This window comes from Brassica napus, chromosome A4 (genome assembly GCF_020379485.1).
Source record: "Brassica napus cultivar Da-Ae chromosome A4, Da-Ae, whole genome shotgun sequence".
Taxonomy (NCBI): domain Eukaryota; kingdom Viridiplantae; phylum Streptophyta; class Magnoliopsida; order Brassicales; family Brassicaceae; genus Brassica; species Brassica napus.
This window is the reverse complement of record NC_063437.1, coordinates 1,691,858-1,710,340: the sequence shown is the minus strand read 5'-3', so window position 1 is coordinate 1,710,340 and position 18,483 is coordinate 1,691,858. Positions and strand designations below refer to the sequence as shown.

Genomic DNA, 18,483 nt, shown 5'->3' with positions numbered 1-18,483 from the left:
TTGAGTTCGATTTGGATCTTTGCGGGTTTGGTTTGGGTTTGGATAACTAATTTAAATTATTTTTAAAGTCTTAAATCATTATATATTTTAAATTTCTCAAAATGTATAAATAAAATAATATATTACGTATAAATTTGAATAACATATGTCATAATACTTAAGCTTAACATATCAATTGGCTTGATTTAAAATTTTGGATACGAAATCAATAATTATTTTAAGTATTTTTGGTGATTTGAGTATACTTTAACTATTTCAGATATTTACTTTTGACTATCTATATATATTTTCAAGTATTTAAACCAATTTAAAAGTATCATTTTTGATGTTTTATATACGTTAAATCTAAAAATAATTAATATATATAAGTATATAAATCTATTTTTAGATAAATTCGGATACCCAAATACTTCGGTTCGGATCAGATTCGGTTCTTTAAATAACAAAATTTTGAATAATTAGAATATTTAATCAATTTATGTTTGGGTTTGGTACTATATCTTTGGATCGGTATCGGTTATGTTCCTTGGATTCATTTTTCTAAATCCTAATAATTACATGAAAAACAAATATCAACATATTTTTCAAAATATACACCCGCGCGCCTGCGCAGGTCAAAATCTAGTTTATTTTATAGATGATGCATAAGATATTACCAACATTAAATAAAATTATCCGTCTCATGTTTATTTTTTTTAACTGTAGAGATGACATGTAGCAAAAAGCCCAAAATGACCCTAATACCCTAGATATATAGAAAATATAAAAAAATTTGAAATATAATACAATAATTATTTGTAGATCCAAACTGGTACGTTTAACTTTATGAGACAAGGAGACGTCTAATTTCAGGGAGTTAAATCGCATATCTACCAGGAAAAACCAAATCGTAATCATCATAAGTATCATTCTACGGTTACATGTAGGTAATAAACTAAACATAAAGTTTATGTCAAACTAAATGCTTACAAATATTTCACTTTTTCAGAAAAACTATCACTCACAACCACACCTGGATCGCGCTTCTACTTTGACAACGATACTGATATCATACAACGCTTCCAAAAGAGAAATAAATTGCTATCCTAAGCCTCATAGCAAATGACACCAGTCAACTTTTTTAAAATTTACGTTACAGCTTTCTACGTCAATTAAATAGGCACACTCAAATACTATTTTCTCTTACGAATATTAAATTCATCAACATAATTTATTATTCAAAATTACTTTAGTTTATAAAAAAAATGATCACCGCTTCTAACGTCTTCACATTATAAAAAAAACAAAACTTAACTTACACTTTCAGAAACTTCAAAACTCCTAATTTTAATTAAACTGTTCTTTAATTAAACATATAATCCGCGCGAAGCGCGGACACGGACTCTAGTCTATTTAATAAGAACTTATTATTTGAGTTAAGAAGTTTGTAGACAAGTCAAGAGAGTTTGGCCAACGACGAGGAAAATATATTAGAATACAACAAGAAAATAACTTTTGCTTCAATAGAAGTCAATTTAAATGAGTAGTAATACCGACATAACGCAAATGATGTTTTTGTAACTAGATGCAAACAATTTAAAAAAAATACTATCATCAATGCAGCTAGCAACAACAGTAAGTAGAGCAATGTTCATAAGGAGCTAACAAATATTCAAATAAATTAAATGCCAACTTTTTCAGTTGAGCCTATTTGGTCAAACCATGAAAATGTGGCAGGGTATGCTTGGAAATGAAATTACATGATTCTAGTGTGTTACATCCTAAAAATTGCTTATATTACCTACAAGGTAGACTTTTAAGCTATTGTCATGAACATTCTTGACGCTTCCATAAACCACAAAACGGAGGTTAGAACTTTCCATAACAAAAACTAGTATGTATTTTCTTAGACTCTCCAGAATATCACTACAGTGGATCTAGATAAACTTAATGTACAGGGTCATAAGACAAGGGACTAACAATAAACAGCTTTACAGAAACAAACCAGACCATAACCAAATGAATTATACAATGTCACTACTAAGAGCATTTCTAAAAAAATTTTCTAGTTTTGCAAACTCTATATTTGAAGTTTCAAAGTGTTCTTCTCCAAAATCAAAACTTCAAATTTAACTTCAAAATTATTTATAATTTACATTATGCTCCTTATATTTGTCATAATTAATATAAATCCATAAAACTTTTATAGATAACTAGCACATATATAAAAATATTAGAGTAATATAAATTAATAAAATCTTATACTAAAATATAAAATTATAAATAGAAATACACAATTAAATATAAAACTACAAGCAAAATATCATATTATTACATAAAATTATTTTCTTAATGCTACCGTTCTCGGTTACAAAAAATTTGTCTGGACAATATTTTAGAAGTTCCGGAGAAAATTTACTAGATTATTAGTGTTTTGTAATATTTAAATTTTTACAATAATTACAAAATTTTACACATAATTTAAAAAAAATTAAAAAAAATTATAATATTATAAAAATAGAATTAGACAACAAGAATATTACAAAAGAAACTTAATAAAAATTTTATAAGAAAATATGTGCATGAAGACATAATTATTACACATATTTATATATTACAACAACACCAATAGTCTAGTAAATTTTCTTGAGAACTTCTAAAATATTGTCTAAACAAGTTTTGTATAACCGAAAAAGTTACATTAATAAAATAATTTTATGCAATAATGTGGTATTTTTCTTGTAGTTTAATATTTAATTATGTATTTCTATTTATAATTTTATATTTAAGTGTAAGATTTTATTAATTAATATTACTATGATATTTTTATATATGTGCTAGTTATCTATAAAATTTTTATGGATTTATATTAATTATGACAAATATAAAGAGGATAGTGTAAATTACAAATAATTTTGAAGTTAAATTTGAAGTTTTGCTTTTGGAGAAAAACACCTTGAAACTTCAAATATAGAGTTTGCAAAACTCTATAATAGAGAGTCTTTTTGGAGATGCTCTTAAGACTCTAAATTTGAAGTTTTGAAGTTCATTTTTAAAGAGCAAAAAACTTTATATTTGAAGTTATAGAGTTCCTTTTGGAGATGCTCTAAGCACTTTTTCCATTAATATAGCACTCAAAAGTCATAACGACAGGAGGTTAGAGACTCACTTAATCCCCTATATATTAATTGAGAAGCATTTGAAAAGATGTAACCTCAATTTTGTATTAATTAAAAAAGACCCCTTGCTTATGTGGCACATCTAAATGCCTTCTAAATCTATTTTCTAAGAATTCTAGAGCACCTAATATAAACTATAGTTTAATCTAAAGTTGTCCCATTTTTCCATAAGTATATAACACTATAGAACATTATATTAACCTAAAATATAAGAAGTATATATTCTTTCCTTAAATAAAAGCTAAGGAATTACCTAATATGATTTACATATATAAGGCAATAAATGATTATGATTAATAAAGATTTGATAACAATTTTGCATCTTTCTTCTTTTTTGTTTAATTTTATATTATTTAAAAAATTAAACAATCACAGTAACCATATAATAAAAATAAATAGATTTTCTCTTATATGTTATATTTTGAATTTTTTAAAATGATTTTAAATTACAAAAATGAGAAAACTTTATATGTTATATATATATATTTCTTTTAAACGGCTTTAAAGTACAAAAATGAGGACACCTTATATGTTATATTTTTCTTATATGTTATATTTTGAATTTTTTAAAATGACTTTAAATTACAAAAATGTAAGTTTTCGTAAAGTATACGATTAAAAACATTAAAATGACATGTATCAATTCGATGGTTGGTCTGAAAGCTTTCAAAACCATATGGAAGATAAAAGTCAAAATAGTTCAACTGTGTAAACAATACTGTTCACTTTTTTCAAGAATATGTTCGATGGAAAAAATAAGGTTTTTATGTCATAATTTGTTTAATGTCCACTAGAGAACATTATACTAACCTAAAATATAAGAAGTGTGTATTCTTTCCTTAAATAAAAGCTACGAAATTACCTAATATGATTTACATATATATGACAATTAATGATTATGAATAATAAAGATTTGATAACAATTTTTGCATCCTTCTTCACTTTTGTTTTATTTTATATTATTAAAAAACAATCACATTAACCATATAATAAAAAAACAGATTTTTTCTTATATGTTATATTTTTTATTTTTTAAAATGACTTTAAATTACAAAAATGAAGAATTCTATATGTTATATATATATTTTTTAAACAACTTTTAAAATACGAAAAATGATGACACCTTATATGTTATATTTTTCTTATATGTTAGACTTTTTCTTATATGTTATATTTTGAATTTTTTAAAACAACTTTAAATTATAAAAATGTAAGTTTTTCTTAAGTATATGATTAAAAATATAAAAATGACATGTATCAATTCGATGGTTGATATGAAAGCTTTCAAAACCATATGGAAGATAAAAGTCAAAATAATTCAACTGTGAAAACAATACTGTTCATTTTTTTTCAAGAATGTGTTCGATGAAAAAAATAAGGTTTTTATGTCATAATTTGTTTAATGTCCAATCCGATCAACCCATGATAAATTAATTATAGTTTTGTTCCATAATTTTTAATAAAAATTGATTCGATAATAAATTATATAATAACAACAAAAAATATTGTATATGTATAAATAAAATGATCAAATATATAAATTATCGATAATATATACAAATAAACTTACCCTGCGCAAGGCGCAGGTCTTATCCTAGTCTCTAGATAAAAGGGAAGATTGAAAAGAAATCAAATTTGAGGAGTTATAAGTAAAGGATTATAAATAGTATCAATATAGGAATAGGCTTACAGTTATATTGTCTTGTGAACGGTAGTAGGAGAGGCTTACAATGACATTGTCTTTTCTGCTAAGATAAAGAACCACAACAACTTTCTCAAACTATTTGGAAGCTGTCTCAAGTTTAGGTTTCCGGTCTTTGTGTTTGAATACGCAGAACATGGAGTCCTAAATCATCCAGGGCTTATTATGGTTAACGGGCGAGAATTGAAGAATTGGAAAGGAGATTACTAATGCAGTGACTTATCATCACTTGGCCTTACCTAAGATCATTATACCTAGAGACATTAAGTGTGTATTACACTTGCTCTGAGATGCTGCGAGGAGAGAGATGAAGACAGGCTGAAGATGATCCAAGTAGCTAAAGAACTCAAACGGATTGAGTGAATAGAACAATCACTAGATGCTAAGATCTAAAGCCTGAGATGCTGGAAGATACAGTCAATTCAGACTCATGATTGGGATCATGCTCAGACTAAGTTGAGCCTATTTGATCAAACCATGAAAATGTGGCAGGGTATGCTTGGAAATGAAATTACATGACAAAAACTGTAGTATGTATTTTCTTAGACTCTCCAGAATATCATTACAGTGGATCTAGATAAACTTAATGTTCAGGGTCATAAGACAAGGGACTAACAATAAACAGCTTTACAGAAACAAACCAGACCATAACCAAATGAATTATACAATGTCACTACTAAAAGCATCTCTAAAAAGACTTTCTATTAAAGAGTTTTGCAAACTCTATATTTGAAGTTTCAAAGTGTTCTTCTCCAAAATCAAAACTTCAAATTTAACTTTAAAAGTATTTATAATTTACATTATGCTCTTTATATTTGTCATAATTAATATAAATCCATAAAACTTTTATAGAAAACTAGCACATATATAAAAATATTAGAGTAATATTAATTAATAAAATCTTATATTAAAATATAAAATTATAAATAGAAACACATAATTAAATATTAAACTACAAGCAAAATACAATATTATTACATAAAATTATTTTCTTAATGCTCCGTTCTCGGTTACAAAAAAATTGTTTGGACAATATTTTAGAAGTTCCGGAGAAAATTTACTAGATTATTAGTGTTGTTGCAATATTTAAATTTTTGCAATAATTATGTCTTCATGTATCTTCTTCAAAAATTCTATTAAGTTTATTTTGTAACATTCTTGTTGTTTAATTTTACTTTTAAAATATTATAAATCTTATTTTAATTTTTTTTTAAAAAAAAATTAATAAAAATTTTAAATTTATAAAAAGAAATTTGAAATATTTAAAATGTACAAAAGTTTTAAAGATTAAAACTATGAATGAGAAAATACTTAAGAATCATAAATGTGAGATATAACTAATTATAAGTACCAAGATGCATATAAAAAAATGAAACTTAAAATTTATAGTTCTGAGTAGTGAATTCACTTCTTAAGACTCTAAATTTGAAGTTTTGAATTTTTTTTTTGGAGAGGATAAAACTCTGTATTTGAAGTTATAGATTTTCTTCTGGAGATGCTCTAAACACTTTTTCCATTAATATTGCACTCAAAAGTCATAACAACAGAAGGTTAGAGACTCACTTAATCTCTAGATAAAAGGGAAAATTGAAAAGAAGCAAATTTGAGGAGTTATAAGTAAAGGATTATAAATAGTATCAAAATATAGGAATAGGCTTACAATGATATTGTCTTTTGTGCGGTAGTAGGAGAGGCTTACAATGATATTGTCTTGGAAGATACAGAACCACAACAACTTTCTCAAACTATTTGGAAGCTGTCTCAAGTTTAGGTTTCCGGTCTTTGTGTTTGAATACGCAGAACATGGAGTCCTAAATCATCCAGGGCTTATTATGGTTAACGGGCGAGAATTGAAGAATTGGAAAGGAGATTGCTAATGCAGTGACTTATCTTCACTTGGCCTTACCTAAGATCATTATACCTAGAGACATTAAGCGTGTATTACACTTGCTCCGAGATGCTGCGAGGAGAGAGATGAAGACAGGCTGAAGATGATCCAAGTAGCTAGAGAACTCAAACGGATTGAGTGAATAGAAAATTAGATTCTAACATCTAAAGCCTGAGATGCTGGAAGATACAGTCAAGTGGACAAGCAAATTCAGACTCATGATTGAGATCATGCTCAGACTAAGTTACTGTTAGAGATCCTATGTTATTGAACTATCAATCCAATCATTTCCTTCTGAAGTTTGCAACTCAGAAGGACATAAACATATGAAACATATGAAACTTCATAGAAGGTTATAAACACTAAGGACAAAGTGGAAACAGAGTACTTAAGCGTTACAACTTACAACTACGGTTATCTAACAGATTAATTAATCTCTCACGTTCATTTTGGAATTTCCCTGTGACAATCTATTTTATGCATGTATGAATTTAAAAACTTAGCTTTACAGTCCAATAACAAAGAGGATCTCTAACGTGATGTCTGGATCCGCCTGAATTCTTTAGCTACGTCAATCATCGTCGGTATGTATTCACCTATATATCTTCTCACAGCATCTGAGATCAAGTGCAACACATGCTTCCACTTTAAATCATTGACCACTTGTCATGTCTTTCTCCATATTTTTATAACACGGATCAATCACTTCATGAAGCATCCTAGTAGTTTGAGAAATTTGACGTGGTTGCTCATCCGAGCAGACAAGAGAAAATCATTGTAAACCTCAACCACTTTAGGTTCGATACCTTTATCCGCAAGGTACCTCATGTAAGTTCTGTTTTCGATGATGCCTCTGTACCACCACGTAGGAATCCCCTCGAAGGCGATGAAACCAGTGGGATCGAAGTTATTGGTGGCTGTAAGGATCTGGTTAGAAGCAAAGGTACGTAGAGATGCTGTTCCAAAGATGATGGAAGTGGCAAAAGAACCAAAAAGGATTGAGAGATGGACATAGAACATATTTTGTCAACTTTATTGGTCAAATTTGTAATAAATACAAAGTGTAGTGTCAATTGAGATATCTACAGTGGAAGGTAGATCGTTATTGTAAACTTAGTAAGTAAATCTGTAATATTCTAAAATATGTGGGCTAAATTAAAATATCTTTGTAGTTCGTAAGAATAACTAAATAAAACTACACTCTTTTGCAAAGTCCAAACCGACCCAAAGTCCCCCATTTTCTATTAAAAAATAACTTTTTAGTAATTTCCCCTTCTAGTATTGGTTTTGTGATTGTTGGTGAATAAATCATGTTCGTTTAATAAGTGAAATATTAAATGTCCTTAAATCTCCTTTTTGTAGCAAAGAAAAACCATTTATTTTGAATTTGAAAATCACCTGTTAAAAAAAAACTGATGATGTAGCAATGGAGTCTAGTGTCGTTTATATCTTTCTGCTTGAGTCCAATCAAATCTTTTTGTTGACCAAAAATTAATTATTTTTTTGAACACTGACTAAAAATTAATAAAATTAATTAATAGAGCAATTCTCTCAAATAACTCTTTTTAAAATTTTTGTTACAAAAATAGACTTTAAAAACTAAATGACCAAAATAATTTTTTTTTATTTTGAATTTAAAAAAAAAAAATTGAAATCTATCCCTAAACCCATCCTTTAACTATAAACTCTAATGTCTAGATAAATTAATTATAAGGGTATTTACTTTTTTTCACAAAACATTTAAATTTATTTTGGTCATTTTTATTTTTAAGGTTTATATTTGTAAAAAAAAAAACTTTTTTAAGGTCTATCTAGAGAATTTCTCAAATTAATTTTGGTAAAATTGGGATGACTCAGCTAAAGTAAACGGTGAGAGTTTGTTATACAATCATAACCTTCTTCCACAAGTCTTCTTCTTCAAAATCTCCCCGCTCTCTCTCGTTCACCTCTGCACCACATTCTTGCGCCAGAGATTGTTTGAAGCTTTCCTCTCTGTCTTTAATGGCGAATCACAAAGATCAACGTACAGAACCTCTCCCGAAGGTACCTGTTTTAAGAAACTTCTTTGTCACTCTATCGAACTTGACTTTAGGCTTGGGCATTCGGGTTCCCAATCATGTTTCAGTTTTATCCAATCGGGTTTTACTCTTTCGGATTTATCAAAATCAGCTCCATTCGGATTATATGAAAGTTCGGTTTTGTACCGGTTCGGATTCTGTCGGTTCGGGTCGGGATTAGTAAATCTTCAACAAACCGGTACAATCCGATGTACTTTCGGGTTCGGGTCCCAATTGGTTCTTTGGCTTAAAAATAACTGATATGTGTCGTCTCTGTAAAAAAAATAAGTAAAATTGGTTCTTCGATTAAAAGATACCTGATTTATACATATTTTGTAACCAAAACAAAAGTAAAATCGATTCAAAAATAAGAAAGAAACATCACACGTGATCATTCAAAATCAAACGAAAGGTAAACATAGTTATTGATAGAAAGAAAACCAAAAAAATGAAAGCATAAAACGAAAACCAAGTTCTCATGAAATTAGAAACATTATTAAATGAAAACAAAATTAAAATCTAAGAACTTCAAACTTCAACCGCCACCTTCAACCATCAACCTTCATGTAATACATAATTATTTTAGATGTTCAATAATATCTTAGTGTATTTTGGATACATATTAGGAATTGAGATCATGTTAAATACAAGTTTTTAAAAAAAAAATGAATCTTTCGGGTTCTATTGGGCATCAATTTAGGTTCGGGTTCGGTTCAGATAATACTCATAACCCGAAATACCATAAAATATGATTCAATTGGTATTTACGTCGGGTTCGGATTCAATTTAGTGGACCTGATTCGATTCGGATTTTGGGATTCGGTTTATTTGCCCACCGTTACTAGACTTCTTGCGATCGTAATTCTCTACTATTTTTAGAGATTTCAATTAGGAAAAGTAAGGTTACAGATTTCCCTTTTAGAGACGACTGATTAGAATAATAATCGTAAACTAATTTGTGATCTTGATTCTCTTGATGCAGAAGATCCACCGAAGACATCAATCGCTGAGAAGATGATTTCTGGTTCTACCAAAGTATCTAAGTCATAGCCAGAAGTAGATTCCAAGTTCGCAGAAACTCCTCCCAGTACGTATGTTTAGATCGCAAGAGGCATGATGATGTTGACGGCGAGCTTTCTTTTGCGGCTGATAATCAGAATTATGCTTCTCAAATGGATGATGACAGAAAAGATACTCTAGCATTCTCTTGCCCATGTAAAAACAAATTCGATACTCAGAGCAATCTAACCACTCACCCAAAAAACTGCACAAGCGTTGAACTTCCTACATGGACAGAAGAAAAAAGGGAAGAGAAGCATTTCACATGATACAACATTGATGCCATAACATAATCCTGAAAACTTGTTGGAAAACATTTACAAATTAGCAATTCTGAAGATTATGCAGAAGAATGTAGTTGCTAGATCATTTCAGCTTATGGTGCCAGCTTGGTGAGCCAAAAAATTAGTCTCGCCTCTCAAATTTTGTTTCATAGCATATAATAACACCTTTTTTCACATACTTACATGAAGAGAAAATAATATAAAGTGAGACTTTACTATTTATATTTTATCTAATGTAGTTGATTTGTTGAACTTAGCTTGAGGAAGAAATCTAAACCATCTAATCGCTTGATTGAACACATAGATCACTTTTCATAAGTCGTAGTTGCAAACAATACTATAACAGCTTCTAGTAACTGCAAGACTTCATCTACTGGGTTTGGGAATATAATTGACCTTTGTGAATGAACAATGTGATTCCAAAGTCCGTAGACAAGGATAAGGATATGATTCATTGTGAAAATCACCGCCTAGACGGATATTAGGAACTCGTGACTGCACTCTGACTAGATGTCTTCATGCAAAGTATTTTGATTTGATCATCGAGTTTTGTTGCTTAGAAACAGATGTGAATCGATTTTATTTCAGGTTTCTGTCAGAACTCTTCTACAAGAACAAGTGGTAGTTGTTCCAACTCTATTGCGTCTCTCTTTCTCTTTTCTTTAATTTAGCTTAGGCCTTAATTGCTAGCTAGAGCATTAGCATTAGCAGTAGCAGTATGCTATAGAAGCAATATGCTGCATGAGCTGTATGCTTTTGATAAACTGTGTAATTAGATGATTGGTAGAGCAATATGTGTATGCTATTTAAAATTATTATAAAATTAATATATAATATATAATATATTTATTTTTAATGAATATATTTCTAATATATATATATATTAACATATAAAATTAAAATGATATATAATTGATTTATTTTATTTAATAATTTAAAAATTATGTTTATATCAAAAAATATTAAAATATCTATTTTTTAAAATAATTTTTCACATTTAAAATAAATTAGATTGTATATATTAAATTATATAAATTAAATTATATAAATTAATTAATATTTAAATGTGAAATACTATTTTAAAAAAAAATATTTTTATTGTAAATTAATTTTGGAAATCAAAATTTTATTTTCTGGATATAAAATTAATTTTATGATATTATTAAATAAAATAAATTAAGTAATTATATATAGTTTCCTTAATTTTATAAATTATAAATGCAAATGCTCTTCTAAAGCTTCATATGAGAGCATTGGCCATAGAGCATTTGGAGAGCATTAACATTTAGTAAATGTTTTTCTAACAATTGTTGATTGGATAATGTAGAGTATAATGCTAATGCTAATGCTAATGTAACGCCCCGACCCGCTCACGGCTAATAGGACACCCACGCCCGCTCTCTCGGCCCGTGGACCCATCCCGTTCCAGCGATCGGTCCGTTAATTTTTCTAAAGACTCGAAATCATTGTTTACTGACTCTGCAATCACCACCCGACCTTTTTCCATACTCTGACCTCACTTGCATGCTATCGCGAATCACTTCCCGATAGGTCACCCATCCTTCCACTACTCCAGCTCAAGCACGCTTAACTCTGGAGTTCTTTCAGGATATGCTCCAGAGAAAGTAAGTCAACTTTGGTGACATAGATAGTCAAATCAATTCTCTTAAATATTTTTTCACATATCATAGCTCGGGATATTACAGCTATACCAGTCAAAGCCTTAGGGTGTCTCTTCTTCTTTTTTCTTGTAATAACACACTTTTTGTATGTATTTATATTTGAATCTCTCCTTATCTATTACGTCAGCTCAAATATCTATACTATTAAAGCAGGATCATATTGTCATAATTACCTTAGCATGTGTTTTCCTTTACTAATATTGCATGTTTCATCAAGGGCAATTAAGTAATATTAATAACACATCTATATTGGGTCATTATTTTTGGATCCAACCTACATCAAATATCTCTTGGGCCATTTGGACCTATTAAAAAATCAGATTCAATTCTCACTTTTTTTTTCCTTTGGGCCATTGAGTCTAAGTTCAAATAATTTTTTTCAACTATTCTTAATTATTATTATTTTTTTTTCTTAATATAATTTAAGCATTCATAAAAATAATTAAATTTTTTATTGAAAAGTATAAATCTTTATTAAAAGTATATAATTTTTTAATTAAAATATTAACCCCATAATAAAATTAATTTATTAGAGTTATACCAACTTAATTCATTAAAAAAATAAAGTTTAATTTTTTAAACATAAATAGTCATTTAAAATGAAATACGATAAATAAAGATAAAATTTTTAAGTCTTTTATAAAATAAAACACAAATATAGGAAAATGTGACATTTACTAAATATTTATCAATTGGAAAAAAAACAAAAATAAACCCGCGCTTTGAAAACGCGGATCAAAATCTAGTCTATTCTATTAAAAGAGAATCACTCTGAAAAAAATCTACTTACAAGGTTATTGTACCCTTTTATTTAAGTAACAATTATTTGGTCATACCATCTATTAACCCAATAACAAAATATAACAGTATATTTAGCTACCTATATTTCTTAGGCCACATCTAAACCACTAATAAAAAACTATATATTTGACAGACCAAACATGTTCTACACAATATTATAGAACACAATACATTTAAAACATGTTGGGCTTACAAAAATCTATAGAAAACAATTAGTTAAAAGTATATAAAACCAAAAGCACATCTATAATAACTCTAATGAGATATATGTCTACAAAATAAAACATCTAACAATATTTTGTTTTAAAAATTTTATATTCGTTATCAAAAATAAATAATATTTTATATTAATGGTTTTATATTGATAGTTAATATACAGGAAAATTATTTGTAATTGGAATTAATTGTTGCTATATAAATTTACTTAGGTTTACTAATATGTTTAAAATTAAATATACAAATTTTATTTTCAAATTAAAACACATCCTAAAAACACATTAACTCCGTATATACCAATGTTGTTTATTTAAATACTGTATTTTCAAGCTTTCCTTCTTAATCGATGTTCCGTACAAATGATTATGCTCATACACATCATCATATAAAATTTCATTTAAAACAATATTTTTAACGAAAACAAACCAACGCTTAGAAAACGCGGATCAAAATCTAGTTATTATTGTTTCCCATACCATATCGACTTTGCTCCTTTAATAAACAAAAATATGTATGATGTTTTTTATTGCTGTGTAAAATTAGCCAATAAGAATTTAATCGATTATTTATCGTCTTTCATGGAATTAATTTGAAGATTTTCACCAAATTAAAATGAGAATATAATCTACTAATTGAGCAGTAGCACAGACATGTTCTAGATTATATATTGTGAAAATCTGGTAAAAGTAGGAAATTATTATATACCAGTTGTCCTCCGAATCAAATGACTAATACCTTCTTAACAGATATCAAATTCTTATATATTTATAATATATATGTAGAGACAAAAGCTTATTTGACATATTTACACATTCATAATCTACTGTTTTCCCCCAAACTTACAACTCCATTTTGACCTGGTTTGGGTGCAAACTAGCAGAACCAACCATCAAATTGTTGTGGTCATTGCCATGATCTTGATTCTCTTCTCTTCCCCAAACCGGCTGGTTCAAGCCATCGAAAGGCCATTGCTGTGATGGTGGTTGTTGCAATTGCCGGTGATGATAGGACTGTTCTGTCTCCATCACTTGAAGAGGCCACGCTAGCTGCATTGTTGCACCGCTGAAGCTCCCATCCATTAAAGAACCGTTCTGTGAAAGAAAGAAAGAAGAAAAAGGAGCCAAACCCGGAAAAGATATCAGCTCAGGGATCATTCATTCATAGAGATCTTGATCTAGTCAAAAGAAGTCAACTATTGTTGATGTGTTTATTATTATACTACAAGAACAAGGCTTAATGAGAGGGACCATGACTATTTATTGGTATGTACAAGCATTTATGAACTTTGTTCCAAACGATTTTTGGTGAGAAAAATTTAAGTCTGGTATTTGTAGATTGAATGAGATTAGATAGGCGAAAAAAGAAAAAACTTTGAAACAACAAGATCTTTGGAAGAGACCCACAAACATTAATGAGGGAAAAAATAAAAAAATTAAACCATCAAAGCTCAGCAATATACACATCCGACATAAGTCACAGAAACACACAGAAAGGTTTACAGAACAGCGGTGGCCCTAGTTTTGACACACTAAGCTGTTTGTGTGTACTGTAAATTTGTACGGTGTGTGTGTTGTGTATTTACTTTCCCTGAGTTTTCCTTCATAAGACTAGACGTTGATCTTCCTACGCCTTGCTCTAAAATGGTCTAAATTAATGTTTGTATCAATAAATACACAAATATTTTCTCCTTTTGTGATATAAACTAGAAGCTACTCAAAGAGGTATAGTTTCATATAGCTTACTCAAATAAGAAACACGAGTATTAAGAGGGACCTAAGTGAAGACACTTACTTCTGAAGCCAATATCGTGTCGAGATTGAAGTCGATCCTAGGGTTTACCGAAGCAAGTCTCATTGATAGCATCTGTAGAAAAAACAAGTTAAACTTTGATGAGACTGTGACACACAAACCTATTCATTTTGAGTTGACATTTTGGTTGTGTCTTTTAAGGCTATTGTACAATATATATAGGTATAAATAACAAAACTGGACCACGGAAAGTCTTACCTCTACTTGACGTTGTAGAGACTGGACATGGTTAATGATTTCATCCAGCACCAACGCGGTACCTTGAATCTGCAGGTCAAAACTTTCTGGTGAGCTTAGGATTCATGTTAGGTTCATTCCTTACAGAGCAGCTAGCTACCTCTTTGTTAAGACACCAAGATTCTAAAATTCACTGTGAAAGAAACATCAAGAAGATGATTCTTTAATCTAAAGCTAAACATAAAAGGCATACCCAATCACAATTAAACTTTATCACTTTCAAAAGAAATTAGTACTCTAGTGGTTCATGAAACAATCAATCAAGTACTCACACTGCTCACCAATAAAAACCAAAAAATCTCCATTCATCTCACCAATAATTGCTGCTAACTTCTAACATAAGGGTTGGATTTGATTAAATTAGTTGTCTAGGGGGGGGAGTGTCACATCCATGTTTCCAACTAATTAGGTATGTGGGACTCAGAATCAATATCATTTTTTGTAAAGGATCCTTTGCTTTAATCGTCCTTCTAAGAGTCATTGTCTCATTTTCTCTTGATAGATACCTAACGTGTTAGAGACGATACTACCCCTTCCTCACGTTCCATAGAAAGCTTGCAACTAGATGGACCCCATAACACACTTTGATCTTTCCACCAAAATATGTCCCCTAAACCCAAAACCTTAATGGCACATTACAGCTAGCATCTCCATTTCCTAAGGTCATTCTCTAATACATTAAGCACACATTGAGAAGAGGAAAAATGCCATCTCCACTCACGTCCGTGTGACTAGTTTTAACCTTAAAGCTAAGTATGTACCTAAGGAATTACATAATTACCTAACTGGCAACTTTATCACACCAGAAACCACTTTTCTTCATTAAAAAGCAATTAAGCAATCCACTTTTTAGTGAGAACAAAAAAAAAGAATGATTAAGACCCTTAACTAAATCATAAAAACTATACAATATTCTTACTTTTAGGGTGAATCTATTAAAGAAATATTGTCACAAAATCAAGATGTAATGATTAATTAGCGTATTTGATTATTAACGTCAAATATCTGGAGAGACAAACCTTATCACAGCCAGGGACCAGTTCTTGTAGTAATTTCATTCTTGCATTAATCTTCTCCCTTCTTGCCTATAATCCAAAAAAAATATTAGCGATTAATCAACTGATTAACATTTTAAAAAAATGATAAAGATTTGTGAGAGATGCAAAAGTTACTCGTTCTGCTAAGCTATGACTATCTGTTGCCTGACCACGCCGAGCTCTAACATGAACATACGGCAGCTTCTCGTTCTCTTCAGAGCTTTTGCTCTTCTTCTTCGTCGAGCTTTTCACCTAGACATGTTAGGGACAATGAATGAATGTCTGGAACAGAATGTAAACAAACTAACTTTGTGTCTCTCTCTCTCTCTCACCTTCTTGTCGAGTTCTTTCCTCTTGCCACATCGATTGCTCTGCTTCTCCACAGCCGCTTGATCACAAGTCTCGGTCTCAGCAGGCTCGGTCTTAATGTGTTCGTTAGAAGGTACAGAGCTCGTCGTCGTGGTCTCGCCGGAGACATTTCCGTTTTGCTGATTCTCAGTGGCAATCACCGAGAAACGAGATGCTCGCTCCATGAGGAGTGGGTTAGAAGGAAAACTCAATGTCCCGAGAGAGTGAAGCGTCGTCGCTTGAGAAGCAGAAGAAGAAGACGAATGGAGAAGCTCCACGGCTTGTGTAGGCGGAAGCTCAAGCAACGCCGTGAACCCGCCGGCGTTTTCCGGAGGTACCATTTGCCGAAACTCTTCGCCGCCGCCGCCGAGGTGAAGCGATTCAAGAGCTGTTGCTTCCCGGAACGGTACACCGTCGCCGGATCTAGCTCCAAATCTTCCAGACAGATCCATAAACACAACACCACCGTCTGACGCCGATGTCTGAAACCAAGGAGAGAGAGAGAGGATTGAGTAGATAAATTGAAATCGCTCTTTCTTTCTTTCTTACAGAGCTTCCAGAAGACTTCAAGAAGAAGGAATTGTTGTTGTTCTGTAAGAGAGACTCTTTCTTTCTCTGTCTTGTCTGGGAGAAAAATAAGAAAAGCTTTTTACTCTATTAGCCAATTTTGAGTAGGACGAAAGCAACGTTAAGCTGTTCTGTTAAATAAACAAGAGAGAGAGAGAGAGAGAGAGAGAGAGAGAGAGAGAGAGAGAGAGAGAGAGAGAGAGAGAGAGAAACCTGTTTCGGTTATTGTACGGTATGTTTTTTTTTTTAAATACGATATTAGTTGGGCCTTTTGGGCTTTATCTGATGATTTATATTTTCACTGATTATCTTTAATTTTTGTTATTACTGATTTTTTAAGAGTCACATTAATGTTAATTTGAAAATAAATTCTTAATATTATTTTAAATATTTCTTTTTTTTTCAAATATATTTATTGAATATAAATCATTTATAGGTCGTACCAGATAACGGCACAAATTTAATCCCATTGGTGGATTTGATTTATTCTTCCCTCCGCAGGACCAGCCTGCTGTCTCTGACCTATACTAGTATATTATAAGTTGAAATTATAAAATCAGTAAATGCGTCGTATATTATTATTATCACCAGTTAATGCCATAAATGGGGTATATCAGCTTTTCACTTTTCACGGATTTCGGTGTGAACAAAAATGTTACTACTACTGTATAAAACTTTCGAAAACGTAAAATAGTTTTCTTGACTTTTTTTTGATAAAAAAGCAATTTCACAATAATAAGTCTATTTGCCTTTTTAGCGTATATAGCTACAGTAAAACTTGTAATGGATTAGAAACGATCTTTTATTATCGACTAGTAGTTTACTTAACTGCGTTGTGCGCTGAGGGCATCTCCATCCCAACTCCATTTTTTCCTCTAAAATAGAGTAAAAGTAGATATGAAGTAAGAAATGCTCTAACCCAACTCCATATTTCACTTCATAATGAAATTTACTCCATAAATGGAGTAGTTTATTTTTTGTTTGTTCATCACTCCATAATAGAGTGGGAAATAGAGTAGGGTTGGAGTAATTTTACTCCATTTTCACTTTTACTCCATTTTGAAAGAAAAAATGGAGTTTTACATTGGAAATGCTCTGATATTGTGGGTTTTGTAATGAAAACGAATATAAAAAGCAAACAAGTTCAATAATCTCTTAGAATATTATATATTTGTTCTAATATCATACCATAAGATCTTTTAAAGCGATTCATCACCTCTTGGTGTGTAAGGTTTGGTGTAGTAAAGTCTCAATCAAAGAGGGGAGGTACATACAATCGTTTTTGGCATGTCCAGTTTGGCAACGTTACTTACTCTCCCAACGTCCATTACTTCTTTGGAGTTGAGAAATTTATGTGTAGAGTTCATAGCCAATTCTGTAACCAACCACATTACGTACGTGTGAAATACACATTTATACACATTCAAATTTAATCTGAATATATAAAAGATATTTATATATGATTGTATATATGATGTCAACCAGAATATGAAACACGCTTAAGTCATTATCAATAAGCAAAATTAGGCGGGGATTGATCAGGAAGTTTGAAGTAGTTAGAAAACTGCATGTTTCACGAAACTTGATAAGCCTTTTTTTTGGTCAAACATGATAAGCCATATATATGCGAATATAACT

General features: G+C 30.3%; 1 protein-coding gene across 1 annotated transcript; it reads right to left on the bottom strand.

Annotated features, from left to right (window-relative positions):
• Positions 1-13,532: 13,532 nt before the first annotated feature.
• On the bottom strand, positions 13,533-17,060 carry LOC106438441 (transcription factor bHLH60-like). Its single transcript, XM_013879595.3, has 6 exons — positions 16,263-17,060; positions 16,066-16,182; positions 15,913-15,978; positions 14,855-14,923; positions 14,639-14,710; positions 13,533-13,938 (listed from the first exon to the last, which is right to left on the bottom strand). Exons 1-6 carry the CDS (start codon positions 16,728-16,730, stop codon positions 13,687-13,689), a joined length of 1,044 nt encoding a protein of 347 aa, XP_013735049.1. The 5' UTR covers positions 16,731-17,060; the 3' UTR covers positions 13,533-13,686.
• Between the last annotated feature and the right edge of the window lie 1,423 nt (positions 17,061-18,483).

Coding starts and splice junctions, on each gene's coding strand:
- LOC106438441 (XM_013879595.3), bottom strand. CDS start 16,730: ATGGATCTGTCTGGAAGATTTGGAGCTAGATCCGGCGACGGTGTACCG. Junction 14,924..15,912: donor TGGTCCCTGGCTGTGATAAG/GTTTGTCTCTCC, acceptor TTTGACCTGCAG/ATTCAAGGTACCGCGTTGGT. Junction 13,939..14,638: donor ACACGATATTGGCTTCAGAA/GTAAGTGTCTTC, acceptor TTTCTTTCACAG/AACGGTTCTTTAATGGATGG.